The 15,464-nt window shown below is 30.0% G+C and overlaps 1 protein-coding gene across 4 annotated transcripts in view; it reads left to right on the top strand.

Moving 5' to 3' along the window:
* LOC107449026 (fatty-acid amide hydrolase 2-A) overlaps positions 1-15,464 on the top strand; it is a 36,423-nt gene that overhangs the window by 1,389 nt on the left and 19,570 nt on the right. For 2 of the 4 annotated variants that reach the window (XM_043051709.3, XM_071185626.2), the window contains exons 2-5: positions 2,943-3,085; positions 7,612-7,794; positions 12,407-12,626; positions 14,474-14,683. In XM_043051709.3, coding sequence (XP_042907643.2) covers positions 3,080-3,085; positions 7,612-7,794; positions 12,407-12,626; positions 14,474-14,683 — 619 coding nt within the window. In that variant the 5' untranslated portion in view covers positions 2,943-3,079. Of the gene's footprint in view, positions 1-2,828; positions 3,086-7,611; positions 7,795-12,406; positions 12,627-14,473; positions 14,684-15,464 lie in introns of all 4 variants that reach the window. The other 2 variants (XM_087164114.1, XM_043051713.3) reach the window with 2 other exon arrangements.

Raw genomic sequence — 15,464 nt, 5'->3', positions numbered from 1 at the left:
CGTGTGAGCTGATGCAAGATTATATCTTTTTTGTCCGTTTTTTTTTTTAAAAATAAAATTTCATCCCTTTTTTTTTCTTCTCCTTCTTTTTAAACTGTTGTTTGTTATTTTTTTACTTATTATTCCCCCCCCCCTTTTCATATGTCTATAATTTTTCTTTGTTTCATCTTCATCTGTAACTTATCTAATGAGTACTGTTTACTTGCAGCTTATGCGCAATAAATGATACTTATTGTTTTTCTTAACTTTCATCGTGCTTTCTTGTATTTATATATATATATATATCTATATATATATATATATATATCTATATATATATATATATATATATATATATATATATATATATATATATATATATATATATATATATATATATATATATATATATATATATATATATATCTATATATATATATATATATATATATATATATATATATATATATATATATATATATATATATATATATATATATATATATATATATATATATATATATATATATATATATATATATATATATATATATATATATATATATATATATATAAGCAGAAAAATGCTGCTTTTTAATAGAACTGGCATGTTCCAAATCTAAAATAATCTACTTTTGCTTAATTTATTCTAAGCTATGCAATTTCATCGATGTGTAAATTTTTGAAATGTTTGTCATTCTTGATAATTAGTGGCAATATAATGGCTGCATGGAAAGGGTTTTCAAAAGTTTCATGTTGTTGACTAGATTACCGCAATTTTTTTCAAAAAAAATTGCAGATTTTGAGGAAAATAATAATTTTATTTTATTTTATTTTATTCGATATTTAGTCATATTCTTAGTGTTCAAATGTGTGATAGTACTGGAATATTTTGTTTCTAACATTCTATCAGTTGCATCATTGTATACGTTGTGAAAAAGAAGTTTTTGGGAATTTGAAATATTTAAATTGGTATGTTTGTCTCAGAAGTGTTTGAGTATAGGAAATGCATTAAAAGTGCTATATTCAATTTTTTTTTCTCCAAATGTAAAACTTTCATGCGTATATTTTCATCAGATTTTTGAGATTTCATATTTTTGTACTATTATATTATCGCCATTGTTGGCTGAGAATGAAATTCTACATTTTTTTGTGTTAGCAAAACTGTTGTTTACTGTATTTTAAATCGATACCATATTTTTATAATTTCTGACTGTGCATTTAATTAAGTAGGATAAAAAATCGTTGTGTGAAAGGAATTGCATCTTTTTTTTAAGAAAATGTAAAGAAACGAACGAAACAATAGATTTTTAAGAAATGGATCCCTGAATCATTTATAATACCAGAAAATACAGAAACCGAAAAATAAAGGGTATTTATTGTTAAGTCAATCATTGAATTTAGATGGTACAGTGAAGGATAAAAATGGAAATGATAGTGATGACAATCATTTTCATCAAATAGAAATGATTAAAAAATATATTATATTAAAAATGTAATTTTACAACTACATTTGAAATAGATTTACAGATTGAAATTATTTTTTAAAAAATGCATTGCATTGTTTCCTAAATAAATGAACAAAGTATTTTAAATATTGGTAAATCTTTTTAAACTAAAATTATTTTATTAATACTTGCTCTTATGTAACTGAACGAAAGAAAGATGATCATATTCCAGCAATTGCTCACTAAATGCAAAATCTTTTTGCATTTAATTTCATCAATTTTTAACATTATCTTTCAAGTTTTTGAGCCATTTGTCATTATAGGTAGGAACCAAAAGTCAGTAATGTTGTTTTCGGTTTCCTATATCATATATCATACTTTTATATTTTTCTAAATCATATTTTTATAGTTTTGTACCAGTTTAAGTTTAAAAAAAATTCTGTCGCTATCGCGTCAATAATAATAATAATAATAATAATTATAAAATTTTGGATCCCAAAATCATTTTGTATATGAGAAAATGCAGGAAATGAAAAAAAAACTAATAAAATAAAGGATCAGTGATTATTAGATTAGTGATTGAACTTAGCTACAGTGTAAAAAATTCCCGATCAAGTTACGACAGTACCGGCACTTTGGCTGCATCATGCGTAAAACCCATTTTGCAATCTAATGTCATACCGCAATTCTTATAGTAATATATATTTAATTAGAGTGATTCAGTGATATTACGGTAATTATTACAATAAGAATTACGGCATATGTCAGATTTTTTCCTCCATGTTCTGATAAAAATATATTATACGGTAAAAAATACCGGTACACTAAATGCAGATACTTTTTTTCGTAGTATGATCTAGAATTTTTTACAGTGTAGAACCATACTTTTCATTAAAATAGAAATAATTTAAAATATATTAAAAAAAACATAAATTTTAGATACATTTTCGTATTGGAATTACTTAAGAAAATATTAAATTTTTCCAAAATAAAAAAAAACATAATTTTTTAAATTTTCCGCTCTTTTTTTTCTTTTTTTTCTTCTTTTTTTTTTAAATTTGGATATTTTTTTAAGCGTACTTGTTTATAATGCCTGAATTCCATAAAGTTCTTTATTTTAATGTGCTTGAGAACAAGTCGTTTAAATTAGTTAACAATATATTTTAATATAAAACAATATATTTTATATGAACAAAATATTTGGATTCAATTTTCGTAAAAATAAGCACATTATACTAAAAAAGCTACTTCAAGTTATTGAAATATGCTATGCATTTTATTTTTCTGTACAACGTTTTCTAAAACAATTATAGAAACGAACAGAGTCCAAATCACACGCACACGAAAAAAACTCATTTATCTTTTTTTTTTTTTTCATTTATCTTTATTTCATTTTTATAGCAGATGAAACCTCATCATCGAGAATAAAGAAAGTTACATTTCCTCACGTGACTAAAAAGAAATGTTCATATCATGACCCGATTAATTGTTTACAAGTGACAACTTATTTTTTAGGCCAACGGGGTAGTCAGCATTATAGGCCGCGTGAAATAAACATCTCCAGGCATTCATTTATTTCGCCACACTCAAGCCTTTATGAAACATATTCTTTTGTGCGGCCATTGTGTTTATGATAAGCGTTGATAGAAAACATGAAAGTAAGTTTTTGTGTTTATTATCTAAACAGTTTATTTTAACGATAATGACGGTATACTGTAAATTTAACCCCTTATAAGGCCACTTCTTTTTAGCAATGTACTGTTGGAATTTTAATTCTGAAATTACGGTGAAATAACCGTAAAGTTTAACCATAACCATAAAGTTTATGGTTAGGAATATTTTTTTAACTTTTATGGTTTTGAAACCGTTTACAACTAGCATAGTTTCTAAACCATAAAAATGGTACTTAAGCGAACATTGGAGCTCTGCGCGTACTGCACCATTTATGCGTGAATGATAGTTCCGTGTTCTATTAAGCCAGAGTCTTCCGATTGAGGGGAGAAGAATAACTTTTCATGTATTGAAGCAACGGAAGAAATATTGTAGTACCAACGAATCCCTATTAAGCCTATCCTGAAATAAACCGATCAGCCTTCTCAGCTACAGTATGTATCCAGCTGTACGGAACAAAATGGCTTTATAAGGTGAGACTTGTGGGCGCGGATCGAATTACTGTTGTTTGCCCGTATTAGGAAAAAACAATCAATAAGTGTTTTTCCTTACACTTAAAGTTGTGAATATCATCATTTTTATGGTTATTTGATAGTTTTGGTTGAATATGGTAAAGTAACAATTAAATGAATAGCTACTTAATCATTTTTACCGTAAAATTTCAAATAGTGTGTTGTGTTGAAATATTTATGATATTGAGATTGATTTATCAAAAGAAATACATTAAGCATATAGCTTAAAATTAATTTTATTTTTAAGACCATTTTTAGATGGTAAGGTGGATGATAATTTTTCCGAATTTTACCGTCTGTAAGCAGATGACCGAAATCTTGAACTTCTGTGCTTCTAAAAAACTGAATTTATAAATTCTGCATTTATAAATACAAACAAACTGGAAGAGAAATGATCAAATGAATACACAAAGCAAGAGAGAAAATCTATCCTCAGAGCTAGCGTCTCTTCTTGACCTCTCGCAAGCCTTTACTGTACATGGCACTAAATCTTTCGTCATTTTTATTTTCTGTCTACTAAAGATATCGACAAGTAACTGCAAAAATCATAGGGGATAAAATAGTTTCCAATCAACATTTAAAAATTAATGAATTTGTAGAAAGTATAGTTCCCATGGCCTTATAAAGGGTTAATAGGGCTTGTTGTTACCAATCTGTATTTAATTCAAAATCCGGATGAATATGTATTTATTTTAGCGCTTAAATAAAATGATGCTTAAATTTACTTACATGCCGTAAATAAATTAATTAATTTCATTTTTAAATTGCATTTTAATTTTGATTCAGAAATATTTTTCTAATTCATAATGATTTTCCGCACAAATAAACTATTAGATATATTGAACACACGAATATTCCAGATACGAATGATTATATATTGTACAATATATTGGTATGGAAATATTTACCTGTTCTAATTACTTGGAATGTATACTTTTTATAGTTAAAATCTTCATTTGATTCATTTGCATAATTTTAAATAAAACTAACAAATATGTATATCATACGCAAATTAATTAATCTCGATTTTAAATTAAATTTTACTGTTGATTCAGAAATATTTTTCTGTTTTGATAATGATTCTCCTCTCAAATATACAATTAATATATATTGTACATACGAATATTCTAGATGCGAAAGATTATAGATTACACAATATGTTGATATGGAAACATTTTCAATTACATTTAAATTACATTGTACTGTTGATTCAGAAATATTTTTCTGTTTTATAATGATTCTCCGTTTAAATATATAATTAGATATATTGTTTATACGAATATTGTAGATACGAAAGATTATATATGATGCAATATGTTGGTATGGAAACATTTTCAATTCTATTTGTAACTGTTCCAATTGGTTGGAATATATGCTTTTTATTGCTAAAATCTTCACTTTACTTACTTTCATAACTTAAAATAAAACTAACAAATACCAACTCAAACCAAATAATTTTTAATCATTTTTGTTTTTAATTTAAAAATAGAGAAAGGAAGTGCATAAAAAAGTCTCCTTCTTTTAAAAAATCATTTGTTCATCATTTCCTTATCGCATAATCACTGTAACAGTTATCATTTAAAAAAAATTCTCTATGAATTATCAAATGCGTGTTAAACAATAAATTTTCCTGTTTGCGGTTAAGACTTAAGTTTAAACCTATAGAAAATTTGTTGAAGAGGCTGTCATGGTATGAATTCATTTTTTTTAAATAAAATTTATTAGTTTTTGAACAGAGGGAACAATAATTAAAATAAAAGTCTCAGTTAATTAAAGCAACGTTCAGGATTTTTTTACACATGGAAAATGATTTTGTTATTGTATTTGAACTATATTGCTAAAGGAACTTCCGAAAGTCTGAACATTGAAACAAGCTAAACTAAACTTAGTGGCGCGATAGCCCATAGAGGGCCAAGACCTACTGTGCCCATTTCATTTTTCTTGACTTTGGGCTCTGGGGTGCAGGAGCAGATGTTCCGGTTAGGTGGTCAGTCGAACGCGGAACCCCCAGCGTTTAGTTCCCAAGCATGCTTGGCACTCATTTTATCGACTCACTGCAGGAAGGAAACACTGAGTCAACCTTTCCCGCTCCGAGGATCGAACCCAGGACCTGTGGTAAGGGAGCGAGGAGCTCTACCACTCAGCCACCAGGTGTCAAAGTAATTGAAATATGAGGTTAAATATTAAAATGTAATTTTAAAAACACAAATATTCAATTAAAATATTAACAATTTGTGATTTAAAAATTAAAATGTAAAAATACTTAGTTCAAAATATTATTTAAATCATAAGAGAGAACATTGAAACAATGAAAATATCAAAACGAATTGCTTGAATTGTGATGTTCGACAACTACACTATAAACACTGAGGTGTAACATCTTTCCGAATATGTTGTTGGTCAACCAAAAAAATTTTGTGAATAAGCACCTCATTTTAAGTTAATGCCGAATCGAACCTAGCTATCATATACAATTTAAAGGGTGTAATTTAAATCTTAATTCCTGAAGTGGAAAAAGCTTATACCAATCTCTGGCGCATTCACGCCGCACTTGAGTTATTTTCGCTTCCAAAACACGAATGTTGGCACACTTCGGATATCGTTATTAGTATGCTTCCTATCCAGTATGAGTTAGTATGAGTCTGTCATTTGCTGTGCTGCTTTAAGTCAACAGAAACATAAAGTTCGCTGCCATAATATGTATGTATGTTTTTGATTGTAGTAATAAGGATGACTATATTTTTATTTATTTTTATATTTTTACGAACGGTGTTAAATGATTTTGTAATGTATAATGTCTATCCATTTCAGCTTTGTTAAGCCTAGTTCGAATTCGTCTTTAGTCTTATTGTGACATATATAAATTTACAAACTAATTTAATTTTAAGAATTAGTGTTACAAAAGTTTGAAAACTGTCAAATATATCGAAAAATAAAAGCCGGATCGAAAACGTGAAATAGGCACATTCAATATTTCTTAAAAAGCCGTCCAATGATTCCCCACTCGACCCCATCTTAAGTACAAATTCCTATTTTTTTCAGCAGTTTCGGATTTCCCAGAAATGAAGTTACCCTATTTGACATATAGATTCATGCAATTTGCTCCCCAGATGGTGCTAAAACCGAGAAAAACTAAATAAAGCACAAACTGCTTAAAATTGCGAAACTCGAAACCCCTCAAATTAAGAACATAAAAATAGAAATGTCTCAAATATTTTTATAGATTTTTTAATTTCTTTTTGTCAAGAAAATATTTTATAATATATTTTTATTTTTAATATTTGTTTCAAATTATTTTTATTTTGATTAAGATTCTGAAAATGGAAATTTTCAAATTTTTTTTTGTTTATTTCTTCGAAATTATTTCTTTTATTTGTTGAAAAAGTTACAGAAACAATTTGATATTTATTTTTTAATCTAATGGGAAAGATCAAATAGGGTCACTTTATTTGGAAAATCCAAATCTGCAATAAAAATATGGTTTCATTTTTAAGATTTCAAAGTTGCCCCTCACCCCACCTCCAAGGGATGGTGTGGGATAGCTAGTTTGGTATTATTATTCACTTTAAGAAAATATTGAACTTTTCTATTTTCACTCTTTCGTTCCGATGATCTCACGAGATATTTGATCATCGTACAACTTTTTTTACTTCCTGTATATGTGTTCTAAGTTAGAAATTTATATTTTATATTGTAATATAAAAATGACTTTACTGACTCTTATGTGTATCTTATTTTACTGTAATTATAAATTTATTGATTACAAAAATAGTGGCAGATGATTTGCACCTAGTCGTATAAAGGAACATTCTCCTAGTGTAGTAAAGTAAAGAACCGAAATTTCTCTATGATGTTCCAATACACCAAACTACTAACTAAAAAATTTTTACAGTGTAATTAAAATATTACAGATATAAAGCACAATTTCTTAATTGATATTTTATGATTTATAATTAATTCAAGTTTGAAAAATATGTGTTTATTTATACACTTTTTTTTAGGTCGCCAGAGTCTTCGGAGAAACTTTACGAATCTTACTTTTTCTCACACGACCATTATCAGAATATGTGCTCACCTATATCTATGAATTATTTATGGGAAAAACAAAACAATTGCCACCTATAGAAAATGAAATATTGCTTTTATCAGCATCTGAACTAGCTCGGAAAATTCGAAGACGAGAGGTAATATGCATTAACTACTTTTAAATTTGAATTCGTCGTATTGGTCATAAATAAATGATTCATTAATATTTATGCACCGTGTTTAGTGATAAGCGTCATTTTTACTCATTGCTTGCTCAATTATGTCAATATTCATCCTCTAAACTTCAATAACGGTCGTATTTGTACTTTTAAAGTGGAGTCTTAATATTGTAAAGTTTAAGTCCACTTATTGTGCCATTGAACAGTGAGTCAGCATCCAAGGTTTCGTGGCCAAATATAGTATTTCGATCAAATTTGTTTCAAAATTTTTGGGGGCTTTTATTTAGGGTCTTCGTGTGCAAGTAAATTGAATTCATAGTTAAAATTTTGAAACACACTGAAAATACCAAAAAAAAAAACAAGATGATGGCTGAAATATAGCGAGCAACAAAAAAAATATGTATATATATATATATATAGATCTTTATAGTGCGTTTAAATAATTAAATATAGCAATAGAATTTAATATCTTTCGTAATTTTATATTAAAAATGAAAAGCAAATTATATTTTCGAGGTAATACTACAAAATAACGCGATTTAATTACAAAATAACTCGAAAACATGAAGAAAAAAAACATGATTTTTGTTTTTCGGTATATTTAGTTCACCTTTGCAATATGGGCAAAATGGGACAGTATTTTTCGAAAGAAGAAACATCAAGGAAGACCACAAAAAAAAAAAAACGTTTACTAATTACCTCGTGGAACTTTTCGGAGATAAGTTTCGAAAGTGATTCAAGCATTCTAAAATGTCAAATAAGATATAAACTAAAAGTTTGTCAAGAGTATTAACAAATCCAACAAATTGAAAAATTGCACTATAATTTCAGACTAATTACTTTGATAAAAATGCAACAGAAAGGTGAAATTCCTATATATATTTCTGAAATATAAATTTAAAAGTTACATTTAAAAAAAAATCTTTTTAACATATTTTTCACTACATTGTACTCTCGTCGGTCCAAAAAATAAATTATAATGTTTGGAATGATTATGAATATTTAATTTGAGCGATATTAAAGCTGCCTAAGCATATTTTGGTTCAAATTTTATTTTTGACTTTTGGCCATGGTCTTCTGGCCTACTGTGCATTGGTGAAAAACTTCGAAATTTGTGTTCCTATTTTGAAAACGAGACAGAGGAAAAAAAGTACATAATGTTGTAAAGTAAGTTCGACTAAGAACAAATAGACAATTTTTAACAAGTAATTCTTATGAAAAATGCTCAAAACTAGCATTTGTCTGCACCTTAAAAATGGATACACAAATATCACGAAAGTTTTTTCGTTTCTGACGGACACTGTTGCCAGGTGCCGATAACCGTTCATCCCCAGATGGCGTTGTAAAATCCCCTACAAAATTTTTAAAAAAAACCCCAAAATTTTTAACTTAATTTATGAGTAATAAAAAATAGTACAAAAGTTAAATACTGTATAGAAAACGTTGCTTTCATGCTTTTTAATATTTTATTATCAACAAATTAATCTTTTTTGCATTTCAATCGTTACATTATCTTTAATTTCTACTGATATTTAAGATATTTTTTTCAATATCTTTTGACTCGCACATTTTTTCGTAAATATTTTATTATCAGTGATATAGACTTTTTATATTTTAATTATAACATTATGCTTAAATTTCTGATAAAATATCCAACATATTTTCGTCAATACTTTTTGATTTCAATATGTTTTCGCTGATAAACATTTTTAGCATAGAAGAAGTAAGTACAAAATTTTGATAACCATTAGAGAGCTCATATCGAAAGCGCAAAATAGTATCAGCTGTTATTATAGACATTTTATTTCTCAATTTGTCTTTAATAATACTTAATATGGAGAAACATCTCTCCCCAGCTGCATTTGAAAACGGGATACATAATAAAGCTTTCGTACGCACTTCTTTTTTTCTTTATCCTCTGGCATTATTTTTAAACCATGCACATTAAAAATTTTAAATAATTTGAATTCAAATTCACCAAACATGCAGGTTGATTGAGCTAAGTTATAACTTACTACATTCAACTACATTAAGTTCTAAAATTAAATCTTTTTGTTTCGGTTTAACATATTGATTTTCATATTACCATCTCACGCATTCAGTTATAAAATTTGATATTAGAATGTAACCAAAATGAAACTAGTAAAATCCACAAATAACCCTAAAACAGACCCCTAAAAACAAATTCCCCTAAAATACCCACGGAAGATAAAAAAATCCCCCTAAATTTAGGGGGAAAATCCCTTATCTGGCAACACTGCTGACAGAACCGTTTCTTGATATATGCTCCGAACAAAAATTTCATCAAAGTGACGAAATAAATATCGTCACTTCTTTGAGGAAACAAAGTTTGTCAAAATTAAAGATGTATTTCGTCATTCTATTTTATTAAAAAAAAAATAATCTAGCAGTGCCTAATGTTTTTACCTTTTTCAATAATCACTTAACCGTAGGCTGGTAGGCTGGTAATTGGTGGATCATTGCCGTCCTAACAACACAAGAAAGACAGATTACACCCATGTGTCCGATCAATACCTCCTAGAAAAGAGAGGGCCTCAGCACGGGTTACCATAAACAATAAATTTGATCCTTTCATAGTCCAAACGTAATAACATCTTTAGTATTTGCCACCACTGGGAATCTTAGTAGCATGAACGTCGTGACTTATTTCTTATTTTTTAACCACTACTTAATTCATGTTCGTTAAGGCGGACTACTAAATTGATCCGTGCTGAAGCCTTCTTTCTTCTAGGAGGTGTTGGTCCGATGCGGGATACGAAACTGAGATCTTCCTGGTATGAGATCAGCTTCTTAACCGCGATACAAGCCCGTCGGCATGTCTCATCACTTTATTTTCGATCGTCTAGTCTTCATTCTAGTTTCGCCTTTCTAGTTAACAATCTCCCACAATGCACTACGATGAGGTTTCGAGATGAGGAAACATTTTCGTCATACATTTAAGAGTTTGAGTTTCATCACATATAACGTGATTTTATTGACGAAATGATTCTGAAAATTAACGAAATACAGCTTAAGAATTTCTGAATCGTCAAAAGTGAGAGCTTAATTTATGAGAGTGTGTTTCTGAGCAGTAATGTGAGCAACCGCTGTTAGTAAAAGAAACTAACTCGTTTTTTATAATTATAAATATTTTGAGCATTATTAATGAACACAAGTTTTATATTTCTAACAACGAATATCACTCTACAACATTTTTATTCAATTGTTTCATTTATATCAAACTCTATTTAATCTAGGAACGCTATCTTCCTAATTTCCTGAGAGGTAGCGCTTCAAGCAGCGCATAATGCCATTTAATTGTACTTAGTATCACTTCTGTCGAAAACTCTCCAATGTTAATAGTTGATTAGTGGGTACCTTATATAGATTTTTAGATTCTATCAAAAGTTAAGTAAATTTCAAACTAAATAATAAAATATATCGAAATACGATGAGCCCTCATCAAATGGAATAAATGAATAGGCACAAGGACTGCGTTGATATTTACAAAAGAAAATTTGTTTCTTAGACGCGGCCTAAGAACGTTGCACGTCATGGGAATTTTTTTTAAAATACATATTTTAAGAAAGTTGCTAGACACCTCAAATTTTTCCCATAAATCATTCCATGTTTCCTTCTTTTTTTAATTAAAACATTTTCCTCTCCTTATTACCATATCTATATAAATAGAGTACGTAGTTGAAAATTAACTACGTAAACTATTATTATGAAGAGTACAAGCATAGAAATTACGTACAGAACTCAGCATTTTGTTTACATTAAAAATTTTGGGACTTCGGTCAAAATCTCCGTGGCATTTTTCTATTAATTAGTACGAAAATTATGCTCCAAGAATTTTTGTACTTTTTGTAAATATAATAGCTGCAGCAAGGTTATGCGATTTTCCTACTCGTTACACGTTTTCTCTTTCCAAATTTCTTCTTTTCCCAAATTTTTTCTTTTTCAAAAATTCCCAATTTTTGGCAAATCTAGCTCTTTTTAGAGCCGTGGTGGCTCAGGGGACAGAGCGTTCACCTTCAAGTGAGGTGAATCTAGTTCGAATTCCAGTGATGGCTGATCGATATGAATTCCACACAGACCAAAGTGTTGACGTAAAATATCCCCAGAGGTAGACGGATCATGTCTTAGAATCCCCTTTCCGTCGGACTAACCATGGGTGTTTTTCGTGGTTTTCCTCTCCACTTAACGCAAATGTAGTTCCATCAAAAAGTCCTCCACGAAAGCAAATTTCTTCCAATACTCAAACAAGGAATTCCCTTGTCAAAATTACATTGGGTTCAAAATTACAACCCTACAGAGCTGAACATCAATAATCGTAAACCTAAAATCGGGTCGACTGTTCAATGACGGTTACAATATCTGGATTTTTCTCAAGGCAGTATGTTTATCAATAAGACATTGGAACAAATTTGCGTGGAGGAAAAAGCAAGATTTTTCGAAACCGTGGTTAAGGAGAGGTGAAAAGTGTAGAGAGTGGAGAAATCGCGGGACCTTGAGATGCCTATTTCTTACAAATAGTATAACGAGTCTTAAATAATGTAAGTATTGAAAATCTTTTTGTTTCCTATAGATCAGAAGTGAAGAAATAGTGAGAGCTTACGCAGAAAGGTGCAGAGTGGTAAATCCTCTAATTAATGCAATTGTGGATGAGCGGTATGATGATGCTCTCAACGATGCCAGGGCTGTGGATAAGTTCTTAAGCAGCACAGATAAGTCCGAAGAGCAAATTGCAAAGGAGACACCCCTTTTAGGTGTTCCATTTTCTTGCAAAGAAGCAATAGGTGTTAAAGGTAATGAGCATTGTGTATTTTAATTTTAATTAAATCGTTGTTCAAAACCTTGTCCTAGGTACAATCGATTGCAGAGTGTAAGGAAGAGTAAGTACACTATAAAAAATTGATACTCAAATATCACGAAACTTTCTTCATTTCTGACGAAATCGTTTCGTGGTATATGCTTCTACCGGAAATTTCGTCAAAGTTATGAAATAGTTATCGTCACTTCTGCAAGGAAACGATTTACGTCAAAATAAAGAAATATTTCGTCATTCTATTTTTTCCAAAAAAAATTCAAAGTGCATAATGCACTTACTCTTGCAAATAATGACTTTATCACGGGTACTAGATAGGTGGTAGAACACAACATGGACATATAGAACAGAGATTTAAGATACTTTGATGCCCAAAACAGGTTTCGAACCTCAGACCTTGCTGGCACGAGAACAACACCTGTCGATTGCATGACCACCATACTGTCATCAGGTTTAATTTGTCATTTTATTTTCGATTATCTAGTCTTTATTCTAGTTTAATCTTTCTAGTTAATCTCCCACAATACACTACGGTTTCAAGTTGAGGAAACATTTTCACCATATACTTGAGAGTTCGCGTTTCGTCACAAATCATGCGATTTGTTGACGAATGATTCTCCAAATTAAGGAAGTACTGCTCAAGGATTGTTGACTCACCAAAAGTGAGAGTTTCATATCTGAGAGTGCAGAGGTCAAAATTTTGACTAGCCCTATCCAGAACAATTTAAGCAATTATTTTGAGTACTTTATGAAACATTTCTGCTGTTCCAGGTGTTCCTGATTTTTTAAAGTGTATTTACATTGCCTAGGTTATTTCTGCAAAAATAGCTTCTAAAAGTAAATGTATGATCCCTAGATACTGAAGCGAAATGATATACTTGATGCTTTTTTTATTTTATTTTATTTTATTTTTTAACCGTCTTTGAACAGCCGACCCAATTTTAGGTTAACGACTACTAATGTTCAACTTCGTAGACTTGCAATTTTGAACGAAATGCAGAAGACAAGGGAACTCCTGGATCAAGTTTTGAGGGAAATTAGCCTTTGTGGAGATCTTCCTGATGAAACTAACGTACATTTGCGTTACATGGAGATGAAAACCGCGAAAGCCACCTACGGTTAGCCTGATGACAAAAGGACTTTATAATATGCCGGTATACCACTGAGGTTATTTTACGTCAGCAATGTGGTTGGCGCAAGCCAGGTGCGCAATTCGTATAGACTAGCCATCGCTGGGGTTTAGAACCCAGTTTACCTCATTGGAAGGTGAACACTCTACCCCCTGAGCCACCACGGCTCTACTTGATGTCTTAAAAACTTCATTAAAAAATTAAAATTTTCAAAATCATGAAGATGCTAGTAAAAATCGACCTGTTTTAAGTGCTACAAAATATGATCTTATTCTCGAGACACGCCAAACGTGAATATCCTTAGTCTTAAAAATGGTTCACCTTAGTCTTGAGAATAGGTCACTATTTTTTAGCACTCGAAACATGTCGACATATGCTACCATCTTCATAGTTTTTAAGCAAATGGAGTTTTTATATCATCAAGTTTCTAAAATGTTATTATCAGAGCCCCATGATTGACAAGACATAACTCTTTCATGTAATACTTGTAAGCCTCTCACAGAAAAAAAAAGATTTTTAAAACATCGTAGATAAAAGGTACGTATTTTTAGTAACATCTGAATGTTTCTAGTATAATATGTATCTGGTTTGAACTATTTTGCTTTAGACTGTTTATTTTACTTCAACCGAATAACTAAGCAGCATTCGTAAATCTTGACTTTTCCATCATTAAGTAACATTAACTGTTGTTATCTAGGAATGACTCAAACTAGTGGAATAGTTGCTGCAAAAGGAAGAGTTGCCGAAGTTGATTCTGAAAGCGCTGCACTTTATAGAAAAGCTGGTGCTATTCCTTTAGTTGTTACAATTGTACCTGAGCTATGCATGTGGTGGGAGAGCGCTAACTTATTGCACGGAATGCCTAGAAATCCTTACAATAACACACGCACCGTTGGGGGAAGTACAGGTAAGCCACATTACGAAGTAATGCGATATGTTATTAATAATATACTAAATATATATACCAAGAAAAAAGTGTGGTTACCTAGAATATGGTACGATTTACCGTAACTCTATGGGAATACCAGAAAGCTCGATAATTTTTATCGATGCGCTTTTGTAATGATTTTGGTAAAATCTAATATATATAATTCTCTTACGTGGCTCCCAAATTTTGGCTGTATTTCTTTTCCGACGGTGTCAACGTTTGCTTTGTTTTCTTTACGTTACCATTTCTCTTACACGACGAATCGACCAATGATTGCAGCTTGAAATGTCACATGCCAAATCTAGCTGAGGTGGCTCAGCATATAGCGCTTTTAAAACGGAAACGGAATCAACCAGAGAGGATCAGATGCGGCAATCTCTTACTATTAAGCTTAGCAGAAGTGAGTAGTCTTTGTTGATAGATCTCTATTTTAGTATTTTGTCGAAAGCGCTTTTTTTTCACGAATTTATGTATTACGAATTTATTTGACGATGATTGATTTATATCACGAATTATACTATAGCACATTTCTAATAGGTTTAACAAATTACATGTCATTTATTTGAATTCAAATTTATTTTAATGACTTAGTATTCACTAAAAATGTGTAATTTTTTTTAAAAAAAAGATTTTATATGGATTTAATTGATTGTTTTGAATTCTTGGAATTTTGTGCATTTGCAATGTACCTAACTTAGTAGCGAGCGAAGCGAACTTGGTTTGCGAAGCAAACCATATAAGATTGGGTAGCAATTTTCAG

This window comes from Parasteatoda tepidariorum, chromosome 5, assembly GCF_982258835.1.
Source record: "Parasteatoda tepidariorum strain Cologne lab strain chromosome 5, Ptep-v5.0, whole genome shotgun sequence".
In the NCBI taxonomy this organism is placed as follows: domain Eukaryota; kingdom Metazoa; phylum Arthropoda; class Arachnida; order Araneae; family Theridiidae; genus Parasteatoda; species Parasteatoda tepidariorum.
The sequence above is the reverse complement of the archived record's forward strand: the minus strand, read 5'-3'. Positions and strand labels throughout refer to the sequence as shown.